At 32.2% G+C, this 19,687-nt stretch overlaps 1 protein-coding gene across 1 annotated transcript; it reads right to left on the bottom strand.

The window, feature by feature from the left end:
- Positions 1-12,098: 12,098 nt before the first annotated feature.
- Positions 12,099-16,609, bottom strand: LOC134238169 (fibroleukin-like). Its single transcript, XM_062720285.1, has 2 exons — positions 16,531-16,609; positions 12,099-12,343 (listed from the first exon to the last, which is right to left on the bottom strand). The coding sequence occupies exons 1-2, from the start codon at positions 16,607-16,609 to the stop codon at positions 12,099-12,101; spliced, it is 324 nt and encodes a 107-aa protein (XP_062576269.1).
- Between the last annotated feature and the right edge of the window lie 3,078 nt (positions 16,610-19,687).

The following is a 19,687-nucleotide window of genomic DNA, read 5'->3' as shown; positions in this document are numbered from 1 at the left end:
ACATGATCTGTAATGCATTTAGAAAAAAAACATGGTAAACGCATATACCTAAATCAGTATCTGGGAGGAAACGTACGGAGAAAGACTCAGACAGAACAGATTGACTGACAGACAGAAAGACGGACAGACTCGACAAGATAAAACCACTTGTCTTATCCAGTTTCAACAATAAGACAAAAAAAATTATAAAAAGTAATAAACTCATCAATGTTTTTTAATCTAGAAATACAATCATGTCTTCTTCGTAGGATTTTTGTTAAAACTCAAGTATCGTATTTCGATGAGTTTTGCTGGCACGATATATAGCTTGCTGCATGTACTGTAGCTTTCCACTCAGTTTCCCATCACGTAAAATCGATCTTAAACCTGTCTGACGCCCTAATACAATATATCAAGATGAAAGACAAAGTCATTAAATCGGATCTGAAGTATATCTTTAAATACAAGTTGTTCACAATGTAAAGATTGTTTTGGTTCAATGGCCTTAATAACAATACTCTAATCACTTTGTTTGAAGCAAGACAAGTTATCAAACTGATAGACAAAAGAATTTTATCCATTAAGTCACAGCATAAGAAAGTAATATAGTAGCTTGTTACTAGTAGCGAGCTTTACTCACATCATGGACTTATCATTAGTTTTAAGGTGCGAGGCATGAAAAGGGATAAAATTGTTCATTGTAAAAAACGCAGGCTCAGGACAGGAATTTTGCTTGCGTGTTCGAATAGACCATTATATGGATATAGATTAAGTGTGATGAAACATTTAACCATTTAGTTTTTTTTTTTAAATTATCAAAACCATTATTTAGTGTAGTTTTAGCAAATGAGTATGTGTAAAACAATAAATAATTGTCTTTATTTTGAAATTGCCCCAATTCGACTACAAACAAACAAAATTCTAATCTATTTCTTTTTTTCTTATCGTGGTACTTTTAAATATATATCGAAAATTGAAAAATATTTGCCCGTCTATATTCGTCTATATTCGTAATTTTCAACTGATTGGGTCTTGTAAAATGACCTTCAATATTTTTTGGATTAGCTTCATCCGTATAACAACAACTTTTTTGACTGTTTTTCTACAAAGAGAAAATAAGGACTATTTTTTTCTGAATATAACAAAACAAAAATATAATTTCACAGACTGCACACTTGATCCGGTAAATAGATTTAATCTTGATTGTTTTTTTTTTCATAAAATACGTGTATGCAGAGATAATGAAAATAATTCGAACTCAAAGTTCGGAAGTCGAGTTCGGAAAAAAAAACTCGGAAAATTCCGTCGACAATTCAGTGTGTAAATAATGGCCTTATAATCAGTATGAAAAATTCAGTCAGCATTTGACTTAGCATTAGCAGATTATTTTTGTATCCATATGAAGCAGAATTTGTGCAAAATCTTATTTATGTTCCTTAGTTCTCCTGCCAGACAACTGAGCTTGTTTTTTGGCTAAAGCAGGCAAAAACAAACAACATCATTGAAGTGAAAAATGTCATTTATTGAAGTAAATGACGTAAAAGTAGTAAAACATATTTACAATACAAGAAAAAATATTGCATATCTTTATCACAATATTGCACAATCTGACCCCCAGCACCATAATGTCATTGTAAATGATATACAATAGAAAAAAGGGGGATCAACCAGCAGACTAATTAAGAAATAAAAACCTGGAAAAACATTGTAATGTATAGTATACATATTATATATCTTCAGTTGACCCCCTATTAAACATAAAAAGTTCTAAACATACATGAAAATAAATGTGTTACATTGCTGCCTATTATCAAAAAAGGTGGGTAAAATAACATAAAACACAGCCACAATCCAATTGCAAATTGGATCCACCCATCTTATGCATGAAAAGAAGAAAACACTTGTTGTGGCCTTCAACTCGACATTTAGATGTATCGATGACGTATTGTTAATTAACAATGGTAATTACCATACTTATGTCCATACAATATATCTCTGTGAACATTGAGATAAAAGATACCACAGAGTTTGAAACATCTGTTTCATATTTGGATATTTTATTTGAAAAAAACGTTAATAGTTATCTAACAACCAAGCTCTTTGATAAACATGATGACTTTTACTTTTCTATCTTCAACTTCCCTTAGATGTGCAGCAATATACCGTTGTCACCTGCATACGGAGTTTATATCTCTAATTTGATTTGATATGCTAGAGCATGCTCTACGTATAAACAATTTACAAAACGACGTACATAAATTATTGACAAACAAGTTGATGAAATAAGAATTTCAGCTGTCTCGTTTAAAGTCATCATTTCGTAAGTTCTGTTGTCGATACAATGACCTTGTCAGCAAATACAATTTATCATTGAGTCAAATGCTGACAGTCGTTTTTCATACTACTTGTTAGTCCATTATATATACACTTAATTGACGATCTATTTTTCTGTTATTTCCCGATCATGACAAGGAGCATACGGCGGGTGTGACCGGTCGACAGGTGGTGCTATTACTCCTCTATGGCACCTGGTCCCACTTCTGATGTTTTGGAAGTCCGTGTTTGCTCTGCTCCTATTTTGTATTGTTTTATGGACTTATAATTTTGAATACTTTTCGTTATCTCCATATGTTTTATTTATGATATATTGTATTTGCTGACAAGGTCCTTGTATCAACCATAAAACTTTCGAAATGATAATTTAAACCGGGCTTGCTAATATATTTGCTCCATCAACTTGTTTTTCAATAACTGACCTCGTTTTAAAAGTTGTTCATACGTAGAATATGCTCTAGCATATCGAATCAACTGAGAGATATAATAAACTCTGCACAACGTTGTACAAATGAAATAAATCAGCAGATTGAGTTTTGGGACTTTGTTTAATTTAATTGACTTATATAATTTTATATGAAATTTTACCTAAAATTCCAGCGAGCAAGTAATTTTTTTGAAATCCGTAAATTGTACAATTATATAATTTATTTAGAATAAAATCTTTAATGAGTTAGGGGACGACCATTTGATCCTGAGGGGGGGGGGGGGGGGGCTGGCAAATTTTTTTGAGACGGATTATTTATTTTCATGCCTGTCGAGGACAGATTATTTATTTTCAAGATTATCAAGGACAGATTATTTATTTTCTTCTTTGTCTTCCCATACCGTGATCAATTGATTCTAAAAGACTAATCAGTTACTAAAGTATATACCATAGGCACATACAGGATTTGGGGAGGGGCGTGTATAACTTCGTTTAGGCGAGAGGTCTGGGGCCGCCGTAAGGCCCCCAGGTCCTGGGCGAAGCCATGGTGGAGGCCAAGGGAGTAACATCCCCCCTCCGAAGCTCTTGGGTTGTATTTATGAGTAAAACCAGGCACTATCATGGTGGTATTGGTTATTATGAACCAGAGTATGACATAATTAATACTGGTCATACCATACTTTGAATGAAGCTCTTGGGTTTTTCTGTATGTAAAAGAGTAAAACCAGACAATAACACTAACAAATCGATAAACCATTCCTTGTGTAGGAATTGGTTAGATATGTACCAAAGTATGACATTATTAATACTAGTCATATCATACTTTGAATGAAAAGGGCCCAGGGGGCAAAGCCCCCTGAAGCTCTTGGGTTTTTGTGTATTTTAAGAGTAAAACTAGGCACAAAAATATTGGTATTGTCCCTAAGTATGGCATTATTATTATTATTCGTATCATACTTTGAAATTTTAGGGGAGTGTTGTACACATGTACGTCCCACTTGAATCCACCAGTGTATATTTTGTATTAATTTATTGGGGAAGTGTAATTCTTTGACAAGAAAATTTATCTTTTGTGGTGTATAAGAATTGACTTGTATTTATTAAAAGTGTACTGTTATTCATCACACCTACGAAGTGCACATTGTCATGTTGACAAAGCGACTTAAGTATCCAGTCTGGTAATCTGATTTTAAATACTATTTGGTTCTAAAATGGCGAGCGAAGCGAGCCAAAAAATGTTTTGAATTGGAAGACTTTTGAGATTAAATTACACGGAAATAAAAAAGGTATTTTTCACAATATTTGAATATCATAAGTCAAGGCCAGATTATTTATTTTCTCTGTAGTGGAGGAAAGATTATTTATTTTCAATATTTTCAGGGACAGATTATTTATTTCCAAAATCTGCCAGCCCCCCCCCCCTCAGAATTAAATGGTCGTCCCCTTATGTTCACACAAGTTGTGAACAAAATCCCGAAAATAAGAAGATGCGTTTCATTCGTATTTGGTAGTCTTCAATGTTACTATTTGACACCAGGTGAGAGAGAAGTACATGTACACTGTTTGTTGATGGTGAATACATACGGGCCGAGGTTTCGTTTAGGGGAGAAGGGAGTGACCGCACAGGAAGCTGGTGTGCTGATTAGAGAAGAAAATATACGTGCCAGTTTTCTGGTAAAGAAAGCTTTCGATTTGACACTCAGTTATTTTCATTTTATTTCCACATCTAAAAGGTAAGCTGTTGAAAGTCATGTTTTTCCTGTATATTTTTGGATTATCAAATGCCAGATAAAATTTATGAAAAACTTCTATTTCTAGTAAATGCTATGGTGTTGTAAATTGGGAAGAGCATTTCCATGCATTATATTTTATAATTTTGATTTTTTAAATTAAGATATATCAAGGAATTTAGCTATTTAAATAATGATCAAAAATATAAAATAATATAAAAATTTGGGGGGTATACGGACAAAATCGGTGTTAAAGTCACATGGATCAATGTCTTATGCTCTATGATATTTTGCAATATCAAGACTTTAAATAATTATGCATACATGCAGAACAGATTCCTTATATTATCAGACGAAAAATCGGGAAACAATAAATATTGCATTAAAAAAACATACATATTAATCAACTGCTTATAATTTTTTTTTGGTGTGGTACGCATCCACCCTGTCTTACCAAAAAATTTCCTCTAGTAGCTTTAACTTATTCAAGAAAACCATATTTATATTTAATTTTGAACCAAAGAAATCATATAATTTGATGAATTAAAAAAAAAATAACAGGGGATCGATTATTTCATTTCCGAAACATATAATTTAGATTTTGATAACCACTCTCTGCTTGGCCATGATATAATTATTTATTGATTTATTTTATTTATTTATAATGAATTAATTAATTAGTTACGCTATTCATTTATTCTTTTCCTTCTACGCTTTAATATTTCTGTTAATGATGGAAAACTAAGAGATAAAACTATCTTTTTTTTCTTTCTTGGTCAAAATTATCATATTTTAGTTAACAAAACGAAATAGAAACTTTGAATTCCTCGATAGTTTCTTCCTAAAGTAAAGATAAGAAGCGAGGGTTTTCGAATATACACGATAAACTCAATACACGATACACGATAGAACCTGATAAACGATCTACACGATAAACACAAAACACGATAAACGGAAAACAATATAGAAAACGCATACGGTATTTAGTTATCTCTGTTGATTCATAAGAAAGAGCATGTTCTACGCATGATTTTTTTAAAGAGTTTAATTTCTAAAAACCAAATTGATGAAACAAGAACATCAGCAGTCTCGTTTACAGTCATCATTTCATAAGATCAATACAATGACCTTGTCAGCAAATACAGTTTCTTTTTGAGTGAAATGCTGACGTTTTTCATATCAATTGTTAGTCCATTAATTATACACTAAATGACAACAGATTTATCCGTCATTTCCCGATCATGAGAAAGAGCAGACGATGGGTTAGACCGAACTGCTCGGAATGCTCACTCCACCATGGCACCTGATCCCACCGCTGATGTTTTCGAGATCCGTGTTTTTCTCTTCTCCTATTTTTGAATTGTTTTATTGATCTTGAATATACGGTTCGTTATCTCCATATGTTTAATTCAAGCAAGCAAAATTTGGTTAGAACTAGGTTAGTACTAATTATGCAAACTTAAGGGGGCGGACTATAGATTTCATTGCGCAATATTTCGCGCATCATAGTAAAATGAAGCGTAGTTACTGTTTTAATGCAACTTTTTTCGCTTAGTTATTAAAATTAAACAAAATTTAGAAATTATAGGTATAAAAATGTAATAACATTTAATATTTCTGATTTTTTACCGATTTTGCAATTGATAGGTAGGTTGACGTCGTTGCAGTGTGTTTTTGACGTTATGATAATCTGTAGCTCTTAAAGAAAGGGATAATAAAAATATTTGTAAAGAAAAAGTAATAAACATACGCTCTTGAAATTTAAAACAATAGAAATTTGAGAATATCACCAAAAATCATTTTGACACAATACATTATCACACCATAGTAGGCTCTATTGGCGTTTCTATTCTAGCAGAAAATTGTTGACAAACTAGGGACTTAGATTCGTGTGTTTGGGTCTTTGTATGTATTTCATTAAGCCGTATAAGGATATGAACAGAATTAACCTGAGCAAATAGAGTCAAACATAAACAGGATAAACAATTTGCAATTGCTTGAAATTCTGACACTAATATTGACTTAGAAGAATCAAAATGGAAGTAATATTACACGTACCGTTTTTAAAAAAAATCAGATTCAGCTCCCATCAAGTTTGAAGTCAAAGAACCATCGATATCTGAATTTATGTTAATTATGTTCAAATAATAAATTGATTCATTTAAAGTGATGTAATTAATTTGCTTAGCGCTTGCAGTGCATTAAGCTTGGACCGCATGAATAATACTTTACATTTATGATCGAAATCTAATCTCAGTCTTAATGAAAAATTTGCTCTAAAAATAAATATCTATCCTTTAAGTTACAAAGCTTTGCTGGAGAAATTACGTCCTCTTCAAACCTTAAAGGGGCATGGACACAGTTTCAACTGTTTTTTTTAAAACCGATTTTATGTTTACAATTCCTACCCAAGGCATAATCTATTGATAAGCAAAAAATTGAACATCATTTGTTGATTAACAAACAAGATATAAAATGTAAACAAGGCTATTACCCTGTTTTTGCTTACAAATAGAAAATGTCATATCTATAACAAAATGAAGTTCAGCAAATCAAAAGAAACTGTCGAATTGTACTTAAAATCAACTTTTATTTGAAATTATCTACTTTGGCAGAACATATAGTACATGTAGGAGAAGAAGATGATGGTTTCCGTGCAAAGAATCTCAAGGAATCCGATGACTTTTTGTCATACCTGCCAACACTACAACCATGATCCAAAACTTCACAATTCTCACATGTTCCAAACTGAATGAAGTCTTCTAGAATGCTACAATCAAACTCCTCAATAGATTTTGGTAATCAAAGACTCTTCTTCTTCAAATTGAAGCAGATCTACATCGAGGCAAAAAAGTAATAATATACACACTGCATTAATGACACTATTTTCATTATATTTTACAGGAATCACGCTGATGGACACTAAGCTAGATTGCTTTGCAAACAATTTCTTTTTTCTTCTTTTAAAATATCTTTCTTGTGCGTCTTGTGCGTCCTAATTTATGTGAAATACTTTCATTACGGTTTTATCATTTGTCTTCCTGCTATAAAGTAAAAAAAAATGGATCGATGTTTTTGAAAATTTTCATTAAAAAAATTGAAAATGAAATTGAAAAATTTAATAAAAGACCAAATTTCCTCTGCATTCTATACGTTGACTTTTGTTCCCGTATATTTTCTTCAAATAATAAGATATTAATTTTTCATATTGATTTTAAGGTATGTAACTAATCAGCTTTAAAAAAAAAAATTCACGCAGATCCTCTTGCTTCAAAACTATCTATTTAAATTCAAGTTTTATAACATATTTGAATTCGACAATGTTAATGTTTAAACATTTAAAAAAAAAAACTGCTCAAAAAAATTATATTTTATATCTTGGAACTTTAGTCTCACTTGCTTTTACCCGGAGAACATTTTCCGCTATGATATTGCTAGGAATATTTAATATTGGTCTTAACTTATATTTTTAGAACAAGTTTTACGCCTTCCTTCAACAAACTTTGCCAAAAAATAAAGATATATCAAATAGGTCTAGATACGTTCATACCATTTTTCGCCTGAAAATCACATATTTTGAACAATACTTCAAAATTAACATCAATGACACGAACTTTTTTTTCTCGTTATTTAAAAAAATTGATACTTTCGTCTTATCAGTACTTAAGCCGTAAAAAGTTTGATTCAATAAAATGTTTTATTACTTATTTAGTTTTTAATACCCCCAAATATGTTACTTTTTAGTGCAAAAATGTCACACAATAATATACGCGATTAATTTGCAAGATTTGTTCATTGATAAATATTATTCAAACTATTTTATGTAAAATAAAATTAATTGCCATGGTTACATCTGATACAGGTGCAAAAGGGTCAACTTCATTGTACTTTAGATCAGTAAGATGCACACTGACCCCCTATTTTCTCTGCGATTTTTTGTCACACTATCCAAATATTCTTCTTAAATGATCCTTGATTTAACAAATTTCACGAGTGATATACCTTAAGTTAAAACTTGATAATTTTATCCATTTAGAACAAATATTGATTTAACATTATTATATTTCATAATATTCCCTTTCTGTTTTCTGAAACCTGAGTAAACGTTATCCTTAATTAAGTTACAAGAAAGTAATTCTCTGATTGCTTTCAGGGATCTAGTAAGAACCTTTGCTACAACAGAACGCACTTAGGTTTTGTTTTAAAAACTCTTGATTTTTGAAATTTTCTCTTTGCCTCACCTCCTTCTCAGATTGATGCTCTGTATGTCACACAATATCACCTACGCTCCGTGTAAACGCAACTTTATGTGACGTTGTCTTTAGATAACAGACTTCGTCCGAAATCTTGGAAACAGATATTATTGCATTGTATACATTTTGTAATTTTACACTTATTTTATTCATTTGAAAGACAATGGATATGGTTTGAAACAACCCAACAATACTTATTTTCGTTTGTTCTTCAAATTAAATTTTAGTTATGCCTATGTCTGCTTATGATTATCAAAACTTATTTTCTTTTTACCTAGGTCACATATTGAATACGTCCCTTTTGCATATTTGTTAGCTGTAGAAAATAAATTCAATTTTAACTATTTATAAGTTTTTGAAGGGTATCAAACATATCAGTAAAAATATTATCGTGGAGTCAAATTTTCGATGTTTGAGAAGTGTTGAGTGGTATTGCTTAAAAAATGTACATTTCGTGGTAGACATATGTTTGTGGGTCTCTCCATATCTCAAAAACAAATAAAATTAAACCTGTACAAAAATAAGTGATTTCACAGTATATGAATGGACTTCAGAACATTTTATTATACCTTTTTGAATTTTTGAGCCTCAACAATTGGAATTGTTTAAGTGCTATTTGCCCATGGTGAAAAAGTTAACCGGGCCATTCCGTTTCCCTTTTCATCTCAGAACTCCTCTTGTTTTACGTGGATTGTGACCTTACACAAATAGAGTTGTCTTCGGTATAATGAAACACCTCTTTACTGACTATTCGGACAATAGGACGCTTATAACCCCCCCCCCTCTCGACAGCAACTATTTCGGCCGCGCCTCTGACAATATTTGCTGTCTTGAAGGACTATAAACTTCAAAAGTCAAAATCTAAGGTCAAGGTCAAAGAGTTAAAAAAGTTGTTATTAAGGAAAAGCTCTTGTACATACATGAACAAAACCGTGAAATTTTGAAATCCTACAACAAACCACTCAGAATGTATTACTTAATTTAACGATTTTTCAAACGTAGGTCAAATTCATAAGGTCAAGGTCAAATTGTCTATATTGTTGACCTTATGAATTTGACCTACGTTTGAAAAATCATTAAACTAAGTAATAAATTCTGAGTGGTTTGTCGTAGGGTTTCAAAATTTCAAATGTATTTTCACGGTTTAGTTCATATATGTACAAGATCTTTTCTTTAATAACAACATTTTTAACTCTTTGACCTTGACCTTAGACTTTGACCTTCTTTCAAAAACTTTGTTCAGAACTTTTAAATGACTGATTCTGAAATATTCAAATTTCACAAGTGCATTTCTTTTTGAATTACTTCTTGTACTTTTAATTTTGGCTCATTGACCTTGATAAGTTTTGACTTTCTTTTTAAAAAAAATTAATTTTGGCCATCATTGCTAAACATTTTGTTTCTTTGATGGTTATTATAATTTAATGGTTTGTGGCAGTGCACTTTGAAAAAAATACGCACTTTAAAAAAAATCCAAAGTGCGTTAAGATTGGGACAAAATCAACGCAGTTCGAAAAATTTTTCAAAGTGCGTTAAGTGTTTACATAAACATTTTTACCATAGAGGCATTTAACGCACTTTGAAAAAAATGTATGAAACAAAAAAAAATTAGATTTAGTTTTTAGAAAAAGAGAGAATCAATTTGTAATAATTATATTTTTCGAAAACCTTTTTAATTTACATTTACTCATTTAACCTCATTGAGAACAAGGAGAAAACGAGTAGAAGGTCTCTCATCCCAATTCTATTTTCTAAAACATAGTACATAGCCGTCGGTAGCGAATTGAAAGTTGACCCCCCAGGTAAGCCCCAATTTTTAATGCATACATATATTATGCATATCTTTGCAAAACATTTATGTGCCTACATGTGACCCTCCCCCCCCCCTTCCCGGTACTGTTGCCTATGCTACACCCAAATATATGTATTTACATAATTCATATGACGTTGACAAATTTCAATAAATTTAAATTTAAGTTTACATAGAATGCATGCAAACTGGAAAAAAATTAAGTAAAGTAAAGCATTTAAGCGAGAACGAATTTTCAAAGTATGGAAAAATCAAAATTGCTCATCACAGAAGAGTTATCAAACAGGTTCAATTATTTATTTAATTAAGATTTGCAAGAATATTGACTAATCCATACACATTTTTTCAAAGTGCGTTAATATGGTCGATATTAACGCACTTTGAAAAGAAATTTTATTTTTTCAAAGTGCGTTGGTTTGGTTCTAAATATAACGCACTTTGAAATTTTTTTCAAAGTGCGCAATTTTTCAAAGTGCGTTGTAACAATGGTTATTTTTTTTTGTGACAAGACCTTTCATTGAGTACCAATGACGATGTTCTATCTCTCTTGACCTTAGAGTTTGACTTGCAACAAATGACAACCTATGCAAATATGCATTTATAAGAGAGCATCATTGTTTTACAATTACATCTTGTTTTTTTTTCATCAGCCTTTTAAAAAATTTTTTACTCTTAGTTGTGCTACAAGTACAAAAATGCAGTCTATATATTTTTGTTGTAAAATATGTTTCAGTGTCTATTTACCGCATATCAGAGAATTACTTGACTTAACACACACTCAAGCATTAAATCCTTATTTTAAAACGTAGTCTCATAATTGCAACGGTATGTGCAAAAATTGAAAGACACGCGATCACCTATGATACTGCATCTTCAAAAAATTGAATGCTTTTTTTTTATTTTCAACTCCTTGTCTTGTTTGGCAAATTTGATTTTTTTAATACATATTTGTGTTATATCTCAGGTACAAGTAAGTTACAATGAATTGAAGTTTGAATTTTGATTTTCGCTGATGTTACTTGCATGGTATTGAACCTTTATGACGCCGAAATAGACGCATACGATAACCTTTTGACACCGGTCTGTATTATGGTGTTTTGTAAGGTAAAGCCATACGTTTCACAATAAAGCAATCTTCATCCTAATTATCCGTCCACACTCCTTCATGTGGCAGCGTTTGTAAATGAGAACGACGTGTTTCTAAATTCAAATTTATTTCAACACATTTGCATCGTTTACTAGATACATTCAGTAAAAAAAATACAATAATTTATGCTTTAAAGAATAGTTCAACTCTGCCCGCACTTATGCTACAAACATATTTATTTACAAGTCATTGATGTCTAACATTATTCAAAACGATCAACATTATCTAGATTTATCAAAAAATTGTGTCCTTTTTCACAAATCACCTGATTGATTGGTGGTCTTTCATCTGTAAAAAAATAAAAGATAAATTCAAGTTTCTCAAAATATTTCTCTCTTACCGTTGTAAATGTTCATGGGAATACAATATACCAAAATTAAAAAAAAAACTGGTTATTTAGATTTAATGATATTTTTACCTAGTGATCTTTAATTAACATTGTGGTCTCTCTGACAGAGGTCCCAGCACCTTCTAAAAAATTCCACTTTGATGAGGACCAGGGACCATTTAGAAAGGCCCAGTAACAGGCATTAAACCACCAACCTCCATGGTACATAGAAGCACAGTTACCACCACTATACCTGTCGTTATCCCTGTCCGGGGTGGAAAAGGACATCCCAGATAGATCTGTGGTAGATACACCAGTGTCTAACATACAGTCACCTGTAGAATCATAGGAAAATATACCACCATGTTAATTGATTTATATCACATTTCTCTTCTGAATACTCAAGTGTGTCTAAGATAGACGACGTTTCATGCTGTTTTCTGTAAAGAAAGATAATGTGAAAAAAAGCATACTGCAGTACAAAGAGCAATTCATTAAGCACCATTTCTAATCCCAGGCGTCTTTTTTGATAGAAGGCAGCAATGTAGCACATTTATTTTCATGTGTGTTTAGAATTTTTTATCTTTAATAGGGGGTCAACTGTAGATAAATAAAATATGTATACTATACATGACAATGTTTTTCCAGGTTTTGATTTCTTAATAAGTCTACCGGTTGATCCCCCTTTTTTCTATTGTATATCATTTACAATGACATTATGGTGCTGGGGGTCAGATTGTGCAATATTGTGATATGTAATATTTTATATTTAGGTCCCCTATCCTGACCCCCTTTTTTGTATTGTAAATATGTTCTACTACTTTTACGTTATTTACTTCAATAAATGACATTTTTCACTTCAATGATGTTGTTAGTTTTTGCCTGCTTTAGCCAAAAAACAAGCTCAGTTGTCTGGCAGGAGAACTAAGGAACATGAAATATAATATGAAATAATTACCGGTAATAAAGGTCACTGGAAATATTAGAACAAAATTAATAATTGAAAAATTGAAATCTGTTAGAGACGGTGCCTTTAAAATGTATGATGATTTGAATTTGTTTTAATTTGACTATGTTTGGATCAAATGAATTTTCTTTGAGCATCAAGCTTTTATGAGAATATAAACAATAAAGATCAACTAGAGCCGAGCTCGTTGCAAAGCAACGAGTAGGTCTTCCGTCCGGTTTTGACCGGAAGTGCAGGAAGTGACGGAACAAAAGAAAGCAATGAGATAAATAGTCTCCAGTGACTTTATAATTTCAATTTTGCATCAAAACCTTAAAACTAAGCCATTTTCGCTACTTCCGGTTTGACCGGAAGTGACGACGACGGACGGAAAAAATACTTTTTATGCTCCCAGAGACAAATGTGACCCAAAAACTTGTCGAGAACGGCAAAAAAACGTGTTTTATGACTACTTCCGGTTTGGCCGGAAGTGACGACACCGGACGTATTTTCTCTCCCTCAGTAAATTGAGCTTGACATTATGAACAACTTTGCTTCTTTGATGTATTGCAAATTCTCAATGCTTTTTGAGATATAAAGCAAAAACGCTTGACCCCTCTAGGCCCTTAATTTTAGGGGAAAGCCCTTTTTTCGAGATATCATTTGAAAGATCTTGGGATTCTACACTTCTTTTGTTCTATATCTTTTAACAAAATATTTCCAGGTAAAAAGATATCGTAGAAAAGGTGTCAAAAATTTTGAAATTCGCGAAAGGACAATTTTTGGGCCATAACCAGCGCCGACGTGCGGCACTTCCGAAAAAATGAAATCATTTTCCCATATCTATAGACTTAGGACTATCATACCAGAAAATTTCACGTTTCTATCTATAGCCATTTCTGAGAACGTTCGCGGACAACCTGACCCTTCAAAAATCACAAAATCGACAATATCTCCAAACCGGAAGTGACGTCATCAAATCGAAAAAAAATGCATAAGGTTCAAGTAATGTTACATAAGTCCTGAAAGTTTGATGGAAATCCATCGAGCCATTTCCGAGAAATCGCGTGCACAAAATCGGTAAGAAAAAAAAGAATAATAATAATAACTAGATACGATCTCGTTGCGAGCAACGAGTGGGTCTTCCGTCCAATTCTTGATGAGATGAGATAAGATTTTGATTGAGATTTTCATTCTAAAATAATGATTTACCACAATCTGTAAAACGACATTGAACATTAAAGACTTAAAAAATCGGCCTTTTGCCCCTAACGGCCCCTAATTTTAGGAATCGGCCCTTTTTATTCATATCATCTTAGAGCTCTTAAGATTTTGAACATTTTTTGTTCAACAACTATTCAGAAATTCTTTTTCGTTTTTGAGCTATTAGCAAAAGAAATATTTAGGGGCCAACCCTTCAACTCCTTAATGGGGACGTTTAGCAAAAAATGAAAGGTTGCATATTGTTCAGAACATTATTTTGAACATCTTTTGTTCAATATTGCTTATCAAAATATTTCTCCCTTTCGAGATATAAAGCATCAAAGATTTAGCATTCTGGCCCCTTGTGTCCCCTAATTATGTAACATACGACATAAAAACCATAATACATAGTTGAAAATGGTTGAGATAAACATCTTTGCTTCAGTAATGTATAACGAAATATTAAGTGATAAAGAGTTATCGAAAAAAGACTTTTGGCCCCTCTTGGCCCCTAATTTGAGTGCCCAGCCCCTTTTTCGGCATCTCATCTTAAAGATCTTAAGATTTTTAACATTTTTTGTTCAATAACTTTTCAGAAATTCTTTTTCGTTTTTGAGCTATAAGCAAAAGAAATATTTAGGGACCAACCCTTCAACTCCTTAATGGGGACGTTTAGCAAAAAATGAAAGGTTGCATATTGTTCAGAACATTATTTTGAACATCTTTTGTTCAATATTGCTTATCAAAATATTTCTCCCTTTCGAGATATAAAGCATCAAAGATTTAGCATTCTGGCCCCTTGTGGCCCCTAATTATGTAACATACGACATAAAAACCATAATATATAGTTGTAGATGGTTGAGATAAACATCTTTGCTTCAGTAATGTATTACAAAATATTAAGTGATAAAGAGTTATCGAAAAAAGACTTTTGGCCCCTCTTGGCCCCTAATTTGAGTGCCCAGCCCCTTTTTCGGGATCTCATCTTAAAGATCTTAAAATTTTAAACATTTTTTGTTCAATAACTATTCAGAAATTCTTTTTCGTTTTTGAGCTATTAGCAAAAGAAATATTTAGGGGCCAACCCTTCAACTCCTTAATGGGGACGTTTAGCAAAAAATGAAAGGTTGCATATTGTTCAGAACATTATTTTAAACATCTTTTGTTCATTATTGCTTATCAAAATATTTCTCCCTTTCCAGATATAAAGCATCAAAAATTTTGTATTCTGGCCCCTTGTGGCCCCTAATTATGTACCATACGACATGAAAATCATAATATATAGTTGTAGATTGTTAAGCTTAACATTTTTTGTTCAGTAAAGTATACCAAAATATTGATTGTTAAAGAGTTATCGATTGAAGACTTCTGGCCCCTTTTTGCCCTTAATGTGACGAGTCAGCACTTTTTTCTTGGTATAATATGAAAGATCTCGATGTTCTGCACAAATGATGTTCAGTATGTTTTAACAAAATATTTATACTTTAAAAGATATGATGCGAAATGTCTCAAAAAATCGGTCATGATTCGTGTCCTAAATTTTGACCCCTACCGAGCTCCAATACTAGGCACTTCCGGAAAATATCCTGACCCAGGTGCAATATGGCAACATGTCCTCTACCATCCCTGAAAATTTCAGCTTTCTAGCTTGACCCGTTTTTGAGTTCCATCACAGACATGGAGGTCATCTAAATTTTGATTAAAGGGCGATAACTTCCGACCGGAAGTGAATTTTTCAAAATCGAAGCGCCGGTACAAACTTCAGATAGAAGCACATCAACACCGAAAATTTGAACCAAATCGATCGAGCCATCTCCGAGAAATCTTCTGCACAAAATCGGTAAGGAGAAAAAAGAATAATAATAATAATAATAAAAGTGAAAAAGAAACCGAAGAATAATAGAAGGGTCTTCCGCTGAAGACGGAAGACCCTAATAATAAAAGTGAAAAAGAAACCTAAGAATAACAATAAGGTCTTCCGCTGAAGACGGAAGACCTTAATTACATGCGTAACACTTCCTATTTCGTAGTAGTTTAAAATGTGAATTATTGATATTCACTAAAAGAAGCCAAAAGAAAAAATAACATTGACGGATCAAAAGGTCGTTACTAAATACAGTAGTTATGGTAGTAATGAATAAGTTAACATATTTTACTATGGTTTAAATTATATAATTTAATTAAAAATTCCAGATTCCTAGCGATGTCAAATTATTTTCAGCGAAATCCGGAAAAAGTGAAATCGTTGAATCAAAGACGTTTACGGAATATTAGATAAAAATATTTGTCATTTTTCAACCTGTTGATCTTTTATGCAAAGAAGAAGATGATTATATACTTGATTTGAACCAAACTTAGGTCAAACACACTTACCTAGTGATCCCGAGGCAGGTCCAGCAAGAAAGAGTTGATATTTTCCTGCTTCATCGGAGACCGAGAACCGATCGTACATTTCATAAAGCGTTGAGCCATTCTGGAGAGTGATACAAACATAGAGGAGCGAGTTGTTTTCTTTTGTTAACTGATGTATTACGTCATTTCCTGAATTTAGACATATTCAAATTCAATTGTGAAGTTTATTACAAAACAATAATTCTATTTTCAATATGAATATACTTTAATGAAAAGTCTCTGATTATTTTCTTTGACGCAGACATTGATGCTAACTGTGGTTTCAATAAGACCATGCAAATAAGTTATTTTAACCTCTTTTTTCATTATTTTCCAATTAAAAACTATATAATTCCAATCTAAATTTTATTTATTGATTCCCTGTGTTTTGATTGGACGAAAACAAATTCAAGAAAAAGTTTACACATCGATGAATTCTTCAATCAGAACTACTTTCTTGACTGTTGTAAAAACAATGAAAACAGATCTATACTTCTAGTCCGTTTTAGCTAAATTATGATTACAAGAAACTTGAAATAAAAAATGAATTAATGAATGAACGAATGAATGATCGAATGAATGAATGAAAAGGAGATAATCAGGACTGACAGACGGAAATATTATGTTTATGTCACTGTCGGATCACGAGTGTGAATTTTAAAAAAATCGCTGATCATGCTGTCATTTTCTCGACGTTCCATATCAGCTCAGTTGGTATCGTTGTGATAGGGAAAAGAAACGTACCTCAGACTCTTGCCTTTTTAGCATCAAATTCATTTGTTTACATCCTACAGATCCCATATTCTCCCTAAATATTTGAACAAGCTAGAGCAAATCGAGGACGTCGTCGGTCTGCATCTTTCGTTATGACGTTGTTGTTAATGTCAACATGGCCATGGTCAAGGACGAATTATTCTGGAGAATACGTGTATTTACGATATTTGTTGACTTAAACACCATTCAATGAGTCCTTCTAAGTTTATTTATAGATTGTTTTGACAATTTCAGTTGGATTTTATCGATATTCACCTTGTATACGTTTCTTTGCGGCATAAAGTATTCCTACGCCGTACATAATAACGGATTGCATGGCGGCCTCAAAGGGAAATAATTTTAATAATTTTAAAAAATTGTAATTGGAATTATAAGAATTAAACGTTCTTTTTTCAAAATTTATCGATGTGTAAACTCTGTCCCTTTTTACTCACAAACTATACATAAAAGTGCTTCGCACTTTTATTCAGTTTGTGAGTAAAAAGGCAGAGTTTACACATCGATAAATTCTGAACAAAAGAACGTTTAATCCTATAATATAAGTAGATATCGTCAAAACATATTATTCTATCATAAGATCAGATGTTTCTTTTATACTCTTTCATTTTGTTATCTGCCACAGTAAAGACACATTGTTAGTTCTGAAGCGGTTGAAATTAAAAGAGATAAACACTTACCAACCCAGAAATCTTGTTCTGGGTCACCAAAACCATTCTTATATTCCGTCCAACCTCTGTCAAAACTGAGGAACCCATTGACACGTTTTTGGATTGCCTATAAAATTTTACATGTATAGCAATACAGATCAGTGTAATTAACAAATGTATGATCAATATGTTTTGATAGTAAGAGATTAAGAAATTTGAGATTATTAAATAAAAATATTCAATTTTATCATCCTTTATTTTAAAAAGAAAAAACAGGCACTGAGTCCAAATTCTATAATGTACACTAAGAGTAGAATATTTACATCCCCGAATATTTTTCAATTTATTTCGTATCAAGACCATTGCCATTAATCAGTGCATGAACAACACTGAGCTAGCCAAGTGTGTAGATTTTTTGAACAATGGCTGATCCAATCTTTGTTCAATCAGTTTAACATACACAGACATATACATCTTAAAAACAATAAATTTACTTTGAAGGATTATTGATACAGATGTAAATATAAATAATAAAAATGCTTTGTTTGTTAGCACGGGAATTAACGTCACAGCAATTGCTTGCTTAAACTGGTTATTTTTTTTTCTGCAATAGCTGCGACATTCATTCCCGTACTAACAAACAAAGAAAGCATTTAATTATTGAAATAAACTACATACGGTCCATCCCCCGTCCAATGTCTTCATATCGCAGTACACCTTGACAGCACGGGAGCGGATCCCAAAAGGATAAATCTCATACACCCCTGTATTACTGTGACCATTATCTCGAAGGTTTTTGCAGTCCTTAGGAGTAACTAAGGCAGAAGAAAGCCAAATAATGGAATCATATTGTTTTTATAACTACAGGTAGTAAGAAGATATTCATTATACTTGGAAGATAAATTGAGTTTAATAACTTACCTTATGTTGTGAACTACAAAATGGATTATGTTTAACTGTTCTTCACTACCTAAAATAATTTTCCTTTGTAGATGTGTCTTATGTTTTGATCTATTTCTTAAAAAAAAAACCCACTATAGGCGAAAGAGAATGCATAGTAGTCCATGGCGCATGGTTTCCATCTCAGCTTCCAGAAGGGTTACTACATGTTGCTTGCATTTTTCTCAAAGGTTTTCCAACAGGAAGTAAATAAATTAAATATATATAATATCTTCAAAGTAAATGAGTTTTCAATCGAAATCCAATTAATTAAAATAATAAGTAAATGGACAGGACTATAATTTAAAACCAATAATGTTCAGCGATAGAAACTAATGATGTTTAGATCTAAGGGAAATAAAAAATAACAGTTATACATACAGTCAAAGGAGTAGTATATCCAGCCGGCCTCATCAGACAGCTCAGACGTGAAAATCTTGTGTGTACGACATTTCTTCATCTGGGGATTAAATCCGTAGATTCTACACGCCCCTTGACAGAGAGCTGCACACTCCCTCATCGATGTAGATCCATATTCTCCTAAGAGTTCGCCATTTGATATCTTATTATTTAGTTCCAGTTTTGCGACATATTTACGCGAAGTAATGATACACTCAGACAAGGTAAAGGAGACAAACATTAAATAGATAGTCCAAAGAGGGCCCATATCGTAATTTGTTCTTTAAAGCTACTTGCTGCGTTGCTGGGTACCTGTATGAATTTGCCAAATGGAATACCAAACGCCAAATATAAATAGGAAAACATATACCAGCTGCTAA

The sequence above is a fragment of the Saccostrea cucullata genome, unplaced genomic scaffold (assembly GCF_032062105.1).
Source record: "Saccostrea cucullata isolate Sc308-1 unplaced genomic scaffold, CSIRO_AGI_Scuc_v1 ctg591, whole genome shotgun sequence".
Lineage (NCBI taxonomy): Eukaryota > Metazoa > Mollusca > Bivalvia > Ostreida > Ostreidae > Saccostrea > Saccostrea cuccullata.
This window is presented reverse-complemented; position numbering and strand designations above follow the sequence as displayed.

Coding starts and splice junctions, on each gene's coding strand:
- LOC134238169 (XM_062720285.1), bottom strand. CDS start 16,609: ATGTACGATCGGTTCTCGGTCTCCGATGAAGCAGGAAAATATCAACTC. Junction 12,344..16,530: donor ACCTGCCTCGGGATCACTAG/GTAAGTGTGTTT, acceptor ATGATTCTACAG/GTGACTGTATGTTAGACACT.